Consider the following 17,214-nt stretch of genomic DNA (forward strand, 5'->3'; position numbering starts at 1 on the left):
CCTGCATATTTCAAAGGCATTAAATTAAACATTTGAAGCAAACTTATCCACCAGTTCCAGCTGTTGCCAGTGAGGATAAGGGAATTTTTTATTATTTTTTTCTTCTAGCAAAACAGTAAGCCTCAAAACTCTACTATTTTCATGGCACGCAAGAGACCAGCTCTTCTGCTGAGGGACAATGAATCGCAAAAACTGTGATGAAAATATTTATGAAGCATGTTTTCAGCTGTTGTTTACTGTGTCATAAACTTCCTTCTTACCCTGTGTTCTCATCCTGCTTATACAATTTGACTGTAGTTTATTTTTTTAATTCACATTATTAAAAAAAACCAAACCCCCCCCCAAAAAAACAACAAAAAACCCACCCGCTTTTTTAGTTAAGACCCTTTGTTTAAAAATAAAAATTTTTAAAAATTGCCAGGTTCCTGCCCAATCTGATAAGTAGGGCGCAGCTGAGTATGTTTAGATACCAACAAGAACCCACAGCATTGCAGAGATGCTAAGCTTTACAAATGTATTCAGAATATCCATTTTGAAGTAGACACTTAAGTATCATGCTCTGAAGTAAACACTGTAATCTAAGTGTCAAGAGACATCCTAAGGACATATCTTGAGTCCACAGAGCAGCCAGGAGGTCTAAAAGAAACCAGTGCTGGATTTGTAAAACTCCTGGAGAAAAACAGCCAAGGATTGTGACTAACGAGAAGTTCTGAGTATCTCCCAAAGAAAAGAATGAAAGTATTTCTATTACAGAATAAGACCTCAACAGAGTGAAAACAGACTCCCTGAACTGGCACCGTGTGAACCAGGCACATCCCCAGCGTGCTGGAATAATACACTCACCTTGTCCACAATGCAGATCTGCTTCTTGCTTTGCATATCAAGAATTTCCACTTCAAAGTAAGTGATTTTTGAATGTTTGAGCACTGGTGGTGATCTGAGATGGCCAGCAGAGAGCACAAGCTGAGAGAAGTTGAAAAAAGAGCGTGTGTCATTGTGGGACATGGACAGAGCTCCTCCATGAGCTGCAAGATCCCTCTTGTGTTCCGGAGCACTGGGTTTCTGCCTCCTGTGCATGGTGTGACCCAGCAGTAGCGATCGTCATATCAACAGGGGACAGTTCAGGGGGAAAATGTTTCCTCCCTGCATCAGTTATATACAGTCACAGACTGATGAGACACGAAAGGTCAAGTGGCATTCCATTTTAAGAGTACTGTCTTATTTAGCAGGAGTGAAAACAATGGCTCTGTAATCCATGTCTATATTTAACCTGCTATTGTGATGTGCTGTATTGCTGCTGCTTTTTTTTTCTTTTTATTTAAACCAGCATTTGAAACAACACATCTAGAGACTCCCTATTAGAAGAAGTCAGATCCTGAAATTCCAGAGCCCCAAAGGAATCAGGAATGAATGCAGCAAATTCCACTGTTACCTACTGAGACAGATGTTTAAAAGTGTCCATATATATGCATATGTATAGGTATGTGTGTGTGTGTGTATATATATGTTATATATGCGTGTGTGTGTATGTATGTTCCTTTAGTATGTATCTGCAAAATTATGTCAGATATCATCTATTCTAGAAATATTTACTAACAAAATGCCAGGAGTTCATCAGCAAAAGGTAGGGGTTGCTTGCAAATACAGAGAGGATCTTGTACCTGCTTGTATTTAGTACTATGGACTCTCTGTTATTTAATGGGGTAGAGCTTTCCTTGCAGCTCTGCCAGGGAAACTTAACTGAAGTAAAAGAAATCATACCATAAAGGCAGTAATTCAGGCCTTGGATCATTTCACTATTTTCTTATTCTTTCCTGACAATTAATTTTCACAATGCAAGTCTGCAGCAAAACAAAAGTAGACTTAATGGTAAAAATAAGGATTACTTAAACCAACAAATTTTCTCTAAAAGGTCTTCCCCAAGCCTTGTTTAAACTTCATTTTTCCTTGTATGATTTTTTTACAGGATTTAATAGAAATAGCAGCACTTTTCCATCCTGAGATTCTCCCTATATTTCCCTGGGCTGCCTAGGATTACAGTGTTAGAAGGGCACCGCTGATTTCTGCAGACAGCTCTTTCCAGTGGAGACACTGAATACATTTCTACATGGTAAAACCTCAGGGAAACTACAGTCACTTTTACAAAAATCATATAGGTTTGTTACACTAAGGAAATTCAACTAAGTGAAAAAAACCTTCCACAAGATAAAAGTGACCACACACTACCCTGTCTGGGAGGCAGGGTAGGAACAGAACAGGTCTCTCTTCTTTGATTCTGCTGTAACTTACAGAAAATTTAGCAGTCACCACATCTTGTCTAGCAACACATGACAAGAAGCTCTATGAAATAATGGAGAAACTAATTGATAAGTTGTTGCAAGAATTAAAAACCCAGCTGAGGGGGACCCCCAAAGGAAGGCAATTTCCAAACTAAAGCTCCTGTCCTGACAGTATTCACAGATATGCTCATCTTCACGTGTATGAGTTATCTAGTTGCTATTGATGGAATAATCCATGCTTCATCAAGTTGTATATGTGCTTAAGTTCCAGAGAATCGAGCCTGCATACATGAAATGTTTCCTGCTTACAGAATAAAAGAAGAAAACAGCAAATTATCAGGGGCCAAACTTGTGAACAGGTCTGACCTCAGTGGTAACAGGACAGGGCATTTGAAATGACAAAATACTTGCAATACCAAGAACTAGCTAACTTATTTACGATTCTTTAGCCAGTTATTCTAACTAAAGAGGCTAACCCCAACTCATAACTAAGATGCTTTACATCCATATGACATGACAAACTTCTGTGTAGCGAAAGTCTGAGAGAAAAGTTCCTATTACTTGTTGATGCAGTCATGCAGCTTTTGAATGCCTTCACTGGCTTTGTTAGTGGAAAGCCCTGACTGTGGGAATGCAGATTTATAACAATATTGGTCACCTAATACAAATAAGGATTAAATTTTGGCTATACTGAAATCAGTTAGAGTCTTGCCATTGATGGAAGACAAGTCAGCATGTAAAGAAAAAAATTGCTAGACTGGAACAAGGTTATATTGTGATCAAAGAAGTACACCTGTCTCCAAGTTTAGATGAAAGGTGGACAAGGAACCACCACCTTGGTGGAGTCAATATAGCAAGCAGAAATTTTTGGTATAAGCTAGTCGGAACATGGAGAGTAACAAATTATTGGCTAACTGTAAGGGGCTTCTTAAAAACAGCCAGGTAAAGACCACAGAACGCACAGGTCCTAAGTTCCAAGTGTGAGATAGTCTGTTCAAATAAGTGTACTATAAGGAAACTGTATAAACTGCTGTACAAGAGATGAGACAAACTGATAAAATATCCCCTTTTAGCCATAAAATCTATGAATCAGTGAGCTGTAATAGCACATATTAATAAATTTCTAAATTTATTTCAATTCAAAAGCAATAAAGAATAATATTGATCATCATGGCTAATTTCTGTTTATATAAGGAACTGGTGTTGCAGTCATTACTGTGGGTATATTTATAACGTTATTTAAAATGATAATATCTGAGCTGCTGCTTCAGAAAAAAAAAGCTTTTGATTTACTGCAGACATTTAAATGATCAGAATTTTATTACTGACCAATGAACACTTGAATATCTGAACCAATTCCAGGAAAATGCTTACAAAAATATATTTTTATTTTTTCAATCTAAGCTAATGATATGCAATTTCAATATTTTGATAAACAATCTTTACAGAGCCAAATACTTTGCTAACATAAACTGGTAGGGCTTCCCTGAAGGTGACTGGCCCTTTCCTTGCCATATTAAATTATGGGTCTAGGATTAGACTGCAGCACCATGTCTACAGCAAACATATTACTTGCATATAAGGTGGGTGAGAGCTACTCTACCAAAAATAATCAGGGATAGAGTTACCACTGATAACCTAAGCTCTGAAAGAGAGATGCATAAAAGCAGTGGAGATTTTGCCATTAATGTGACAAATGCTGCACTTGCTTGAAATGTCATCAGCGGGTTTGGATGTTCTGGCTCGATGTGAAGTAATTCAGTCCATTCTGTGTAGAAGTGCACATAGAAGGGAAACATTAATTACTGGACAAAAGGCACATCTTCCCTTTCAATGCAGTTACATGTACCTCATCGCAGTCCCTGACACTGGAGATGGGGAGTCCCAGCACATGGGGACAACCAATCAGTCCTATGATGAGATTTATTGATCTACATTACATGGGTACAAGCTGCTGTTCCCGGAGCTGTGGCAGGGCTAGTAGCCAGCAGTCACCAAGTCCCTGACCTCAGCTTCATTCTGGGACTCTGAGAGGAGTCAAAGAGCACTCAGCAAGAATTAAATCATCTCCGACAGCTTCAACTCACACTGAATTTCCTGCCATATAAGGGGCCGATATTTCTGAGGGGCCACAAGGATGGGCATAACTCTTCTCAAACTGTGGCTCTACCTCCTCTCCTCACTTGGCACTTGGCTGACATGAGCCATTTTGCAGACGGGCAGGCATTTTGTTAAGCCATCCTTCTGAGAGGCACTTTTTCCAGGAGGGAGGGAATGCCTGCCCCCAAAGCGTGCAGCAGGGCCATCATTTCTGATTAACTGAGCTGCTGATGTTTTCACAACAAAAGCGACACCTGTAATGGACTTTTTGCACCCTTCTAATACAATGTCTTGAAACAAGCATTAACCCATGCAGGTCATGACAAAACAGGTAACAAAGCACTGGGCAGGGACTAAGACTTAGCATTCAGTTTCTGCTGATGACACTGATTTCCTGTGAAGTGTTAGGGAACTGCTGTTTTTCCTGCTTTTCCCTTCCCATTCTGCACGCCTTCTCTGTGTGAGGCTCTCTTGCACTGTGCATTTTGCAGACAGCCTGGCACAAAGGGATTTCACAAGATCTCAGCTGGGGCCTTAAGGCCCTTCAGAAGTTCCTTTTCATCTTTGCTCATGTTTTGTACTCCTCCTTCCCCAGAGAACTGGTCATCTCCTTTCAGTCTGCAGAATGCCAACTGTTAAGTTAGCAGCAGAGGGTCTTCTCTGTCAGTCTAGATGCTTGTCAGCAGCCCCTCACACATCACTTTTTTTAATCCCCTCCACTTCGAATGCTTGGTGGAAGCAGGGTTATTCCTTTCCCACTGGCTTTGTGATGCCAAAGAACTGAAAAATGCCCCCAAGACACAAGACCCCAGAGCCCAAAGTATGTGAGATTCGGTACTGCAGGTCATGCAGCCTAAAGCAAAGCGGATTCCCAAGGTCACACATGCTCACTTCAGCATCCCATTTTTGGAGATTCTGCCATTCATTTTGCTGGGGAAGGAGACACTGGGACCAAGCACTCCAGTGGGTTGTAAACAAGCAGTGAGATCCCCTTGCTGAAGGGGGTCTGAACCAATACGTTCACGTGGTCCGTACTGTGCCCCATGGCCTCACCACCCTCGTTTCACAGCTGTGCAGTCCATACACCCGGTACTGCGCTTGACCCTATCAGTGCTGCTCCACGTCTCCCCATTTCAGTCTTGGATTTAAGGTTTTCAGAGCCAGGCAAGAGTGTAGCCATGCTTTCAGTCTCTCTTTACTGAGCTGTCCAAGGAAGGATTTGAGAACCTGATACAACGAACTCATTTGGAAAAACACTAACAATAATTTGTTTGTCTGGCTCCTGGCTTCATCTGGCTGAGAGTTTAGGAATAGGTTTACCAGATTATTTGGGGGGCTAATGCTTTTAAATATTTGGTTTGATTCTGTTATCCATATCATATTAGTAACAACTAGAATGCATCTCTGAAGCGTAGTAGAAACTTAAGTATGTGAGCCCAGCTATTAGAAATGAAGAACGTAGATCTAAGATCGCAGTGTATAGTATGTGCAATTTGATACCGTTATTCCCAAATACTGTTTATAAAGGCTGCATGGTTAAAACAAACAAACAAACAAAACCCAACAAAAACCCAACCAAAAAAAACCCTGCATAAACCTCTGGGATTTCTTTGCCTGCACATGCCTACCTTAGCAGGCTCAAAATCAATTTAAAGCATTCTGTCTACAAGTGCATACACACAAAAAAGCCACTTAGAAGCAGCTCCACAGTGTTACTGCTAAAACTACTTGGGAACTTTAATTTTCTCTCTTGAAGCTAAATCTCTTAACAAATAAGTAATGGACAGGATAGAAAGGCACAGAAGGAGAGTGCACTGACTCCGTAACACAAAACAATCCTAAAGCTATTTTAAATAATGCTGAAGTCAGAGCTAGACCTCATCAGTGCTAAGGGACAGGGCAAAAGGGATATACACCCACGTTCCTCCCCTTCAGCCATACTGGCAGGGCTCCTCAGCAAAGGATGACAGCCTTTCTGACCCTGTGAGCTGCACAATGGAAACACTACATGGCCAAAAGCCACAAGCCTCAGGCCACATCCTTCAGAGGCTGTGAGAAGGGAGAGTCCAGGGAGCAGCTTGCAAGCAGGGCCCAGAGATCACTAGTGACCACCTTGTCCCTGCAGGAGAGGTTTTTACCACTGACTGTCACAGCAATGGAGTTTTGCCAGCTGTTTAAAATCCCACTCTAGTAGCCTGGCTTTACCTTTCTGGCTTTGAAAACTGAAAATGTTGACTTTAAACTTTGGTGTGGGTGGTGTCAATTAGAAGCAAATTCACAGTGCAAATCAAATCCAAAGCTGGTGCTTATTTTATCCCCCACAGATATCCACAAGGGACATAAGAGAAATAAGCAAAGCCAACAGACAGGCACAGTAATTCTATCTGCAAGAAGTACAAAGTGAAACCTCCACCCCCAGCCCCGTCGCACACAAACACACACCTACTTCTCTACCAAAATAAGTACAGTGTGATACAGAACTCAAATCTGATGACAGTCAGGATATATTGTAAGAGACAGCTGTTGGGCTGCAGCACAGAAGAAGCCTGAGGAGATGCTCCTTGTGATGAAGACGCCCAAAGGAATCTTTGTAGGTGAAATGCTAGATCAATCTTTTTATGCTATTTACTGTCAATAACATTTTTAGAGCTATGCAGCTGAGAATTTTCAGTTCTTGTTTAAATTAAATCAGTGCAAATGGTGCTATTCCTGATGTTATTAACTCTTATTACTTGAGGCACATGATGGTCTTTTCCCCTAAATACATGGCATTTGGAAGTACGTGACCATGTGAAATGCTATGTGAAATGTCTTTTTTTTTTAAACTTATATATTTTGTTATTCTTTTTCACTTAGGTAAATGCGTAGCCCTTAGAAACATACAGGAATATCTGAAAACTTGACCTCAAAAGGTCTAGAAACAGATACCTTTTTTTTTTTTCCCAAAACAAAGTTTATGATTTTTAAGCCAGTCTTGCCATTTTGCAGACAGTCAGACAGGGAGATCAACACTGTTCGTGTTTAAGTCCTTATGCAGACAATATGCTTTGTACCCCATTGTTTCTTTGAGGCAAAGATTAGAAAGCAGTATTAGAAAGCAGACAAAGAAATGTCACCCACACTTGTCCAAGAACCACTTTTAAGGAAAATTCCACTGACCTTTACCTGCAGAATTTTCCCTACAGCATTACACTCACCCTTTAGCATCTCCTTAAGCAGCCTTTGCCTCTCAACGGCAACAAGTGTTTCCATCCATTGGCCTTAATAAGGCGTGATGTCCCCTTACTGCATCATCAGTTCTGGCTAATAAAATGGCACCTCAATTAACAAAGGTTAGAAACTTGCTTCCAAACATTTGGCTTCATTTCAGCGTTTCACAATAGGCTTTGAGCACTCTAATGTGCCATTGCTTACTTGAGGAAAGCCGCTGTGATGAGCTCCCTGACAATTTCAGCACCCATACTCATGCCCAGCAGCAAAGCAAGCAACAAGGCCACATCTAGGTGGATGAGAGTCTTCAAAGCATGGACAGACAGAAAGTTTCCATGTATTTCATTGTGGCTTTATGTTATCATGCCACTTCACAGTGTAAAGAGAGAGGACTGAGCGGATTAATGAAGGACAGGTGCTGATACCCCATACTTGGCAGCAGTGTAAGCTTACTTCACATCCTCACTTAATTTCAACTGAGTATATGTATTACTGACAGCATTTTTTTAATCCCCCTCCAAGAACATATCCTGACGAGATAATGGATTGTAATTTCACAGGGTAAGATCAAGTCACCACATTATCGGAAGCTGATCAGCCACTAAGTAAGGACGATGAAAAGAAATACAGTAAGGCAAAGCCATTTTTCACAAACAGCAGCAGTACAGAACTGGCAAATCCATGCTCTTACAGCTGAGATTAAATGCATCTTTCTTTTGTGCAAAACTATTATGTGCAAGATGAAGTTGGAGTCACTTGGAATAGTTTCAGGAAAACAAAATGTTGTTCAAATATGCAGTTTTCATTGACGCTGAAGCACTTAAAAAGATTTACTCATTTGGTTAAAAAATGTTCAGAACAATCTGGTCTCTCTGAAAATTTCTGACCAGTAGGAGGGAAGAACAACCTTGACTAGAACACCTACAGATTCCTAAAAGAGCTATTTCAACATAAAAATATTCAAAAGGTTTTGTTTGCTAACGTAGAATGTATAAAAATCCTGAAACCTTGGTAATTGTCACAAAATATAATCACGGTCTTTCAGACAGTTCTATGCAGAGATATGTTTAAAAAGTTTACAATGACAAAAAAGAAACCTAACTCCTGTTTTACAATCCTTCTTTTTTGTCTGAAGTTCTTGGGGTGATTGGTCTTTTATTACTTTTGAAATGTTATGTGTTATTTCTTCTCATACAAGAAGCCCGATTGTTCTCAGTCTTTTTCATTTCAGGGCTTCATTAATTAGGTTTCTGAAACATCTGTCAGCATAACCTCTTTCTTTCACAAACTTTCGAGTTTTCAGAAAAGTTGCCATTTAGTATGACATTTTTAATATTCAGGCTCAGCCCCAAAATTATTCTTCAGCTAAAAGAAAAATGATCAGACTTTTTTTACATTCATTTTGTGACTAAAAAATATTCTTGTGACATTTTTCTCTTAAAGCAGAATGATTTTGAGAAATAGCAGAATTCCTGAAAACTTGGAGTTATACAAGTGAACAAAAGAGGATTTTATTTATTTTATTAGAACTGTTGTTCAGTGCCAGGTTTTTTTCAAGCTTGAAATGTTTGGCAAAGTGTTCCCATGCAGCAAATTAAAAAAACAAAGGCAAGCATGCTCATCAGATTGAAGTACTCATTTTTTTTTTCTTTCTCCTGTTTAGACTGTTCTGCCTGTACAGCTAAATTATCTGCCCCCAGACTACTACCACTCTCAGTAATGACCCTGATGAAGTGACCCTACCCCAATTTGGCTATTGTCCTGGGCTAGTTAGTGCCTTCTGTTTCTTGTTTTGACCATTATTTCTGCCAAGGCTGCAAGAGACACCAGGGTCTCCTCACTAGTGTTGTTTAAAACAGTACAGGAAATATATCATATTTAAGGCACTACAAGAAACCCACTCTTTAGGTATACTTCAGAAGCAGAAAGAAGTTTCACCTGAGATCAGATCATTCTTCTGCAGGGCTGGGGTCTGGTCCAGCATGGGAAGCAGTGCTCAGCCAGATAGTTCTGCTTGCAGCAGGTTTAGATGAAAATGTCACTGACTTACTACCTCCAATTTAGCAGGATCGGATGCTCCAGATTACCACCTCATCAAACCTGCCATCCTCACAGCACCTGGAGCCACCACATACCCTGAAATAAAACCTGCCTTTCATCAGGAAATCCAGCCAGATGGGAGGATACTGACAGAATCACAGTAAGTAGTAGCGCTGTGGGGAGCCCGACATCCACATGTGCCATGACATCCACATGTGCCATGCTGAATCGTGGGAGCTGGCTCTCTCGCAAGCTAGTTGAGCAACCTGGCCCTTTCACTCATGCCTAAGCATAAGTCTCCAGAAACCAGGCACAGAAGGACCTGCCTCCTGACTACCTCTCTCTTCTTGGAGAACACCCAGCAGGTCAAGCTTTTGAGTCGCCGTGTAACTTCAAAGGACAAGATCCAGATAAGTACCCCATGCTGAGACAGCTGCCTCCCCTACACGAGGTACAGCGTGCCCTGGTAGCTCAACGCTGGACTCTGAACCCCTCTCCGGGACCCACCTGCCTCAGAGCACAGTGCTGTAGCACTTGGGTCCCTTTTAGGATCTGGCCTGTGCTCTCATGCTCCATGCCACAGGTTTTTACTCTGAGAAGAAAGCAGAACTGACCTGTAGGGGAAGTGAGCTGCCCACAGCCATAAAGTTGATGAATCTCAGTACAGCGTCAGAGCATCCTGCCACACACAAGAGGATGGAGCCTGTGTGAGCTCCAGGCTTCCCCTCACTTCCATTGTTAACCACCAGAAAGAAGTGCAGACGCAAACAAGTGTGCATTTCATCTACGTAATGGTATTATAGCACACAGCAACCTGGAACAAGTTGAGAAGAACAGGGTTTTAAACTTGAGCTCCAAGGAAAAATGGTACTGTTAGCTCCATAAACGCTTTTGTGGCTTCTTGTGAAGCACTTGTATTCCTAGTGAAGAAAGCATTTTCCACCTGGCGCTTTGTTGCTGCCACATCCCAATTTATTCATGCTTTGTTTTATCAACATTGGCACAGAAGCATTTTAAAGTAAAAAATTTGCTTCTGTACAGCACAGTTGGCAGGGAAGAGTGCACTGATTTCTGTGAAGTTTGCAATGCACAGGCTTCCCCTGCCCTGTAGCAAATCAGAAAGGAGCGAGGCTTGCTCCTTATATTAGTTAGCATGTGACACCTCAGCGCGAAGTAGTTTGGCTCTGAAGACAAGCAAAGCCAAAGCAGACAGTTGCCATAGACGACTCCAAAACCTTGACAGGAACCAATATGTAAGCTCAGGTTGCCAAAACATAGCACTTGTTGCTTGACACATTAGGACAACAGCATGTCACTCAACACCTCTGGAGTCTGAGTTCCAGTTTACAAGCTCCTAGTCAGGAATAACTGTGACCAGCTTGCAAACAATGTCAGGACAACCACCGTGTGGTTACATCCAGCTGTCAGAATTATCTTTGCTTAAAAAAAAAAAAAAAAAGCTGATGTCGTTCATAGGCTGACAGCTGTCTCTATAAAGCATTCCTGCAATTTCCATAGCCATCCTGGGGGCAAGGTCATACAGATAGATGTGACAAGGAGAGACCTGACATTTAACACTCTGGGAAGCAACACTGAAGGATTACAGGTAAGATACCAGCATGCTTCAGCAGGACTGCCTGTCGCAGACGCAACTCAGATCCACAGGCAGCTTCAAAAATTCTGTAAAATAAAGCCCCTGGGTAGAAACAATGTCCTCCTCCTTCTGTACCCAACTGTAGGAAGTTCTCTAAAAGGCTGAAGGTGCTGCTCAGTTATAAGAAAAAAATGAAGGAAGATTCAGCATTACATCTGCAATCTTCCAGGGCTAGAAATCTACCAGTGGAAAGGGAAAATCCACAGTTGCCTAGTGGGATTTGATGCAGTTATCTCTAGTTCCACAAGCTGATGAGATACATAAATTCTTTTTTTTTTTTTTTTTTTTTTTTACAAATAGGGAAACTCTCCAAGAACCCTGGCTTATCTGTGCTATCTTACAGCAGAAGACTGGAGTATGTCTGCATTTGAAAGGACCCGCTCCCATCAGCCAGGTTGCTAGGCATCCTATACAGCCTTAACAAATAATTGGTCCTGTGTCCTGTCTGAAAAGCAATGAGGTACAGCTTTGCTTTTTCCTTCCTGACCATCAGCTATTTTTCCATATGCCCAGCACCTCAAGCTGCCAGACATTTGGCAAACCATGTACTGCTGCAGATGTACTTAAGCATAATCTTTGCATACAGCTCTATTGTGCTGACTGGGAGGTGTGAGTTGACCAGGGTTACTCGCTGTGCACGTGTGACAGCCACACTGTACCTTCACAGTCTCTGTTTCTTTTTCTCTTGCTCCAGAGCTCCAGACAACTGTGGTTGTCACTGCCATACAAAAGACCCTGCTCCAACTTGCTTTCTGCTGTGACTTTCCACTGAGAGCAAACCACGTATAAGCACCACAGATGCTGTATCTGCATCCATTCGGTTTAGCGGTCTTTGTGCCAGAGCTCTTGGCGTCATGTCAGCCCCAAGAGGAACTGGCTGTGCCTGCAAGTTTCTTTACAGATAAATAACCTGCTTTGCTGTTGCTGCTGTTAATACAGAGGAATTGGGAGTTTCATTCTGTTCTCAAAAAAGCTGATTTTGCATGCAAAAGCACAAAAGCCAAGAACAGATACGGAAAATAACTACTGAAGAGACTTGATGACTGTCTGTTGCAGTTTTTCTTTGTAGGTTTAGCTACTACAGCACCTAGCTGCAATGTGAACTGTTGGTGTATACAGTTTCAGGAATTAAAAAAATGGACATATTGCAAAGTCTCAGGTTTCTAATGAACATTTTAATTCACAGCTTTTCTCTGAACTCACAGCATTTGGAGCAAAGCAGACTGACCACTGGTGTCAGCTTGATGTAAGCTAAGCGCAGGACTACCTACATAGAAGGAACTGCAAACTCCACCTCAAAATATTTCTTTAAGAGCACTCCCTTAGCAGACTAAAACCCATTTAAACTTAAATACTTGGTTCTTCAGCAAGAATAAAAACACAGCTTTAATGAATAGGGCCAAAAAAGAAGTTTCTCTTGATGTTTCTCCCAGAAAACTTTTCTGTTTTCAGCTAGCCGTAGCACTCAAGGGTAAAAAAGAATCTGTCAGAACAGGAACACAGCAACCTTCTATCTTGTTTTTACGTGGCTTACCAGAAGGTAAGGTTGAAATAATTGCTGCTTGTTCTGCTTTTAACCTTTTTGTTATTATATGCTAACTACTGCAGCACACCTTTTTAAAACACTCCTAAACAAAGCGGGAGGTTCTTTTAAGAACAGTAGAGGCCCCAGAAATGCCACACACACAGCCCAGCAGGTCCCCTGTTGTAGCTGACCCGCAGGCTGGACTCACTGCCAGCGGCGCACTGCGCAGAGACGCGTGAACCTGTCGGATCCGGAGGCAGGCTGAGCTCCTCCGGCCCATGCCTGAAGTTAGCACTGCTGAGATGCTGATAAAGAAGTAGTCAGACATCTTCACCAGCAAAATCCTTAAAGATTGTTTTAATAATGTTCTGTGTATTGCTAAAGGGCAAGTTCTAAGCCAAAAGTTAAGGGTTTCCTACTTGATGCTCTTTAGACTTTGAGAGACAAGCATTTCAGTATCAGTAGCTTCTCGCATGGATATCCTTTTCCATCTCTCTCTTGCAAAATGCAACCCGAAAAGGCAAAATCTTCAGCAGCAGCATATATGCCTCATTTTCAATAGCTCTGTCAGCTTTGTCTCAAAGATGCTGAAGTACAGTTTACATCTCTCCCTCCTGAAATCCAACAACTGATGGAAACAATACAGGACAATATGAAAGTGCCAGTGAAGCATCTGTAACTACTTAAAAACAACAGAACAAGCAGAAAGTCATTAGTAAGACTTCTGAAACCCACAAATGAAGTTATATATTTCTCCGCTGAGGAAAACGGGAGATTGAGCATCGCAAACTATTCCAGAGGAAAAGACCATCTGGGTAGAATTTTGAAAATCACAGCAAGTGCATTAGCATGGACTGGGTGTTTGGCCAGAGGGAGCTTACCAAAAACTGAAGGCCTCAGGGGGCTCAGCAGACAGTGACCTGGAGGCTGAGCTCAGAAAAAACACAAACCGAAATGAAACTCTTTGCAGCAGCCAGAAGCAGCTTGGTTTTGGTTGAATAACACCAGCATGTTTTTGTGTCCTTGGTTAAAAGTATCTCAATGAAGCACTTAAAAAATGAAATATTTTGAAACCTAAAAAAGATAGTAACATTTTATGGGATAAAAGGTTTAGAGAGATTTCAGTTTAGTCGTCGTCTCATTCAGATGATTTTAGCCTAGAAATGAATAAAATACAGCTATTCACACCATCCAGCACAGGAAACTGGTTTTCATACCTTTCCTACATACACAGTCAGTGGACAGAAGGTAAATCAAGGCATCTAAATCGGGCCTGGGAGAAAAACACTCCCTTTTCTTGGAGTTGCGTGCCTAAGGTTGGGCTCTAAATATTCTTCTAGATGTCCGCCATCAGAAACTTGCAAGGAATGAAAGCTCTGCTTTCTGATCTGCTTTAGTCACCGCAGGGCCTGAATTTTGGGATTAGCAGACTTCTCAGAATAGGCAGGCAGGGATCCAGTCAAGCTGTAGATAATCAGAAACTGCACCTTAGATTTCAGCTACAAAAAGCCTCCCAGTAGCACAGGACTCTCACTAGACTTAAGACAAGTTACTACCCCATTCTCAGAGCAGTGCAAGTGCACACCTGCCACCACAGAGTGAAGGACAAGGCCACCATTCCAACATTGCAGACAAGCTTTTATTATGAAAACATCTGCACAAATCTGTTAGCCCCTGTACATATATCATCATTCCTTAGTGGGTAATCAAGATCAAGCCTTTCATTTTCAGCTCACAGTCCAATTAACAACAGATACATATATAAAATAAAAGCCTATTTTAAGAGTTGATTTTTAAAGATGAATATTTATCATTTTGTGGTTAGGTTTAATTCATGTCTATTCAAGTCCATAAAAGTTGCTGTATGAGAGACAAATACAATTACCTTTACTATGGGAATAAATGTATAACGAAATCCTAGCTTTCCCTCTTTAAAATAACACACTTCACAGTAAGTATAGATTTTGGCAAAGCAATGTTCCCCTGCCACGCAGCACATGTTTAATGAAGCTACTCCTCAGCTGTTTGTTGCTGAACTGAGCACTCCCGGTCCATTAAAGTGGAAGCCTCCACCGAAGGAAAACACTTCACAGTTTCAATCTAAAAGTATGTCAGCTTATTGAAACGACAATCATTCTGTCTTTTCACAAAGCAATTAGAGCAGAAAGCAATCACAGAAAGGAATTAAGAGGGATTTGTGGTCAGATCTCCCATCAGGATCACTCAGACCAGATGGATTCATACAACCTCAGATCTCTCCCTTTGCCTTGCCACATCCTGGCCTGCAACTGCTTTGGCACAGGTATACTGAAAGAATGCCAATGGTACTTGCATGCACTGTAATTAATAAGCAAGGTTTTAATTTACCTATTAAAAAATTACATTCTAGGAAGCTAATGAAAAGCCATTTTACTAACAAAACAAAGTATTTTCTCTGGCCTCGATAAATGACCCCAATATTACACAGCCCACCCAAACTCAGAAGGGAAGATTTTTTTGGTTTCAGAAAAAAAAATCAAGACTTTTTGCATGGAAAACCATGTCACTGGAACAGTATGCGCTGCAAAATGGAGCTTTAATAGTCAATAAAGACAGAAAGAGGTAGTGCTTGCTACCTCATCGCTAGCAGGTTTTCAAATTATGGAATTCATCCGTCACACTCCACTTAGCATATCAGTATCACTTCACCAAGTAATGCCACCATCAGATAGTTATTTTAATAGTGAACAGGTAAATGAATAGTGTAAAGGGTAATAGAATGGGGAGGAAAAAGAGACAAGACCATTAAGTCAAGTCCTTTTTTTTGCTTTTTCTCTGACACTGAAGAGTAAAGATTCCTCTTTAACTTGCTTTAAATTGGGAGGAATGTAAAAAAAAAAAGCAGATGTATTTAACCAGGCAATTTACTTAATACAAGAGAAATCTTCAAGCTTATTTCAGGAGCAGATCTCTAGTGATGCTTGCATTTCTCAAGGGTAAATAGACACAAAAAACTTCACTGCATGCATGGATAAATTATTTACACAAAGCAAATTGTGGTCCAAACTTAAGAGTGACTTGAGACTTGTCCCTAAAAATTTAAAGCCTCCATCCTTACAGTCTTTGTTCTCCACAGCAGCTGGTAAGCTGTGGTCTTCGGTCAAGCAGTCCTCAAGGTCCAGGCTGCAAAGCCTGCAGCTCTCTTGAGCAGGCTGGCTGTGCCCACGCTGCCTCCTGAGTGGGCTGTACGGAGCAGTGAGAGATACACTGCAGTCCTTCGAGCCTCCACAGCAGAGGCAGTGGTTGAACATGCAAACTGCCAAGAGCCTCAGGCAATTCTCAAAGTGTGCATCCATGCATTCCCCGCTTCTGCAAGTGCTTATACCAGGACACAAAAAGGGAAAATCGCCTTTCTTTGGGGGGGGGGGGGGGGGCAGGGCAGAAGCGAGGATTCAGCACGCAGGAGGATTCCTAGATAAAACATCTTGGTTTGCCTGTTTTCCTGGTGGCTAGCTTGCAAGAGCAGCACACCGGGCGGCCATCCCCACCTTCCCAGTGCTCCCAGCAGGGAGCAAAATGCACAGACCCGCTCTGCTCTGGGAACTGAGGACCTGTGGAAATGTGGGCTGCTCTTCACGCCATCACTCACATTTGTTAGCACGTGTTAGCACAGCTGAAGCCACCCGGAGGTTTTAGTAGCCACTGAGTTTTGCTCTGAAAAGCTGTTTCCCCCAGTTCCTTCGGTTCTAGCACTGGCTTGGGCCAGAGCGGCAGCACAGAACACTACCGCAGCCTGAATGCTCAGAGCTGCGACATTTCAAGTTTTGTTTTAAACCTACCTTCAGTTGCTACTTCGGGTCACCACTCCCACACCATGAAGGGCATGGAGACTGGGGGAGCGAGGGGAACAAAGGAAAAAGAGCTTTTGCATACAGGGCATGTTTTCTAATGTAAAGCCCTAGCAGCCTCTGATATGTGTAGCCCTCGCATAAAATCTGCCCCCTTATATATTGCTGCTGCGTACATACTGCCACATTCATTAACCAGCCCACTAGAAGAGAGTCCTGTGTCTTCAAGTCTTCCCGTTCCTTTTCATAAAATAAAGTGTACTATTGCACAGGAGATTACCCGAATTGTGCAGAGATCTTTTGTTCATTATTTAATAGAAGAAGATAGCATACATTCAGGGAATATAAAAATGTTTTATTCACTATCTTCAGCTGACTTTTATTTTTCCTCTACCCCAGTAATAGAGTTAATACATTTGTACGCATTCTCAATGTAGTATTTCACATTCCACCTGCAGATACCTTTTTGTCTTTGAAGTATCTATGAAATACATTAAATAATCACTGTAAGCCATCTTTTGTTGATAACTTTATCATTTTACTGCCCCGAATTATTCATACAAAGCCAACACTGTATCA

At 41.5% G+C, this 17,214-nt stretch overlaps 1 protein-coding gene and 1 long non-coding RNA gene across 3 annotated transcripts in view; one reads left to right on the forward strand and one right to left on the reverse strand.

Annotated features, from left to right (window-relative positions):
- Positions 1-1,168, reverse strand: part of TECRL (trans-2,3-enoyl-CoA reductase like) — a 65,892-nt gene extending 64,724 nt beyond the window's left edge. Inside the window, exon 1 of the mRNA XM_052773952.1 lies at positions 844-1,168. Coding sequence (XP_052629912.1) covers positions 844-1,077 — 234 coding nt within the window. The 5' untranslated portion in view covers positions 1,078-1,168. The remainder of the gene's footprint in view (positions 1-843) is intronic.
- LOC128135225 (uncharacterized) lies at positions 1,160-12,974 on the forward strand. 2 transcript variants are annotated; one of them, XR_008233013.1, is made up of 3 exons: positions 1,160-1,480; positions 9,654-9,789; positions 11,978-12,974. It is a non-coding gene; the product is annotated as an uncharacterized LOC128135225 (long non-coding RNA). The 2 variants fall into 2 exon arrangements; XR_008233011.1 differs by having other exon boundaries at positions 1,185-1,480; positions 9,657-9,789.
- The last annotated feature ends 4,240 nt before the right edge of the window (positions 12,975-17,214 follow it).

This window comes from Harpia harpyja, chromosome 2 (assembly GCF_026419915.1).
Source record: "Harpia harpyja isolate bHarHar1 chromosome 2, bHarHar1 primary haplotype, whole genome shotgun sequence".
NCBI lineage: Eukaryota > Metazoa > Chordata > Aves > Accipitriformes > Accipitridae > Harpia > Harpia harpyja.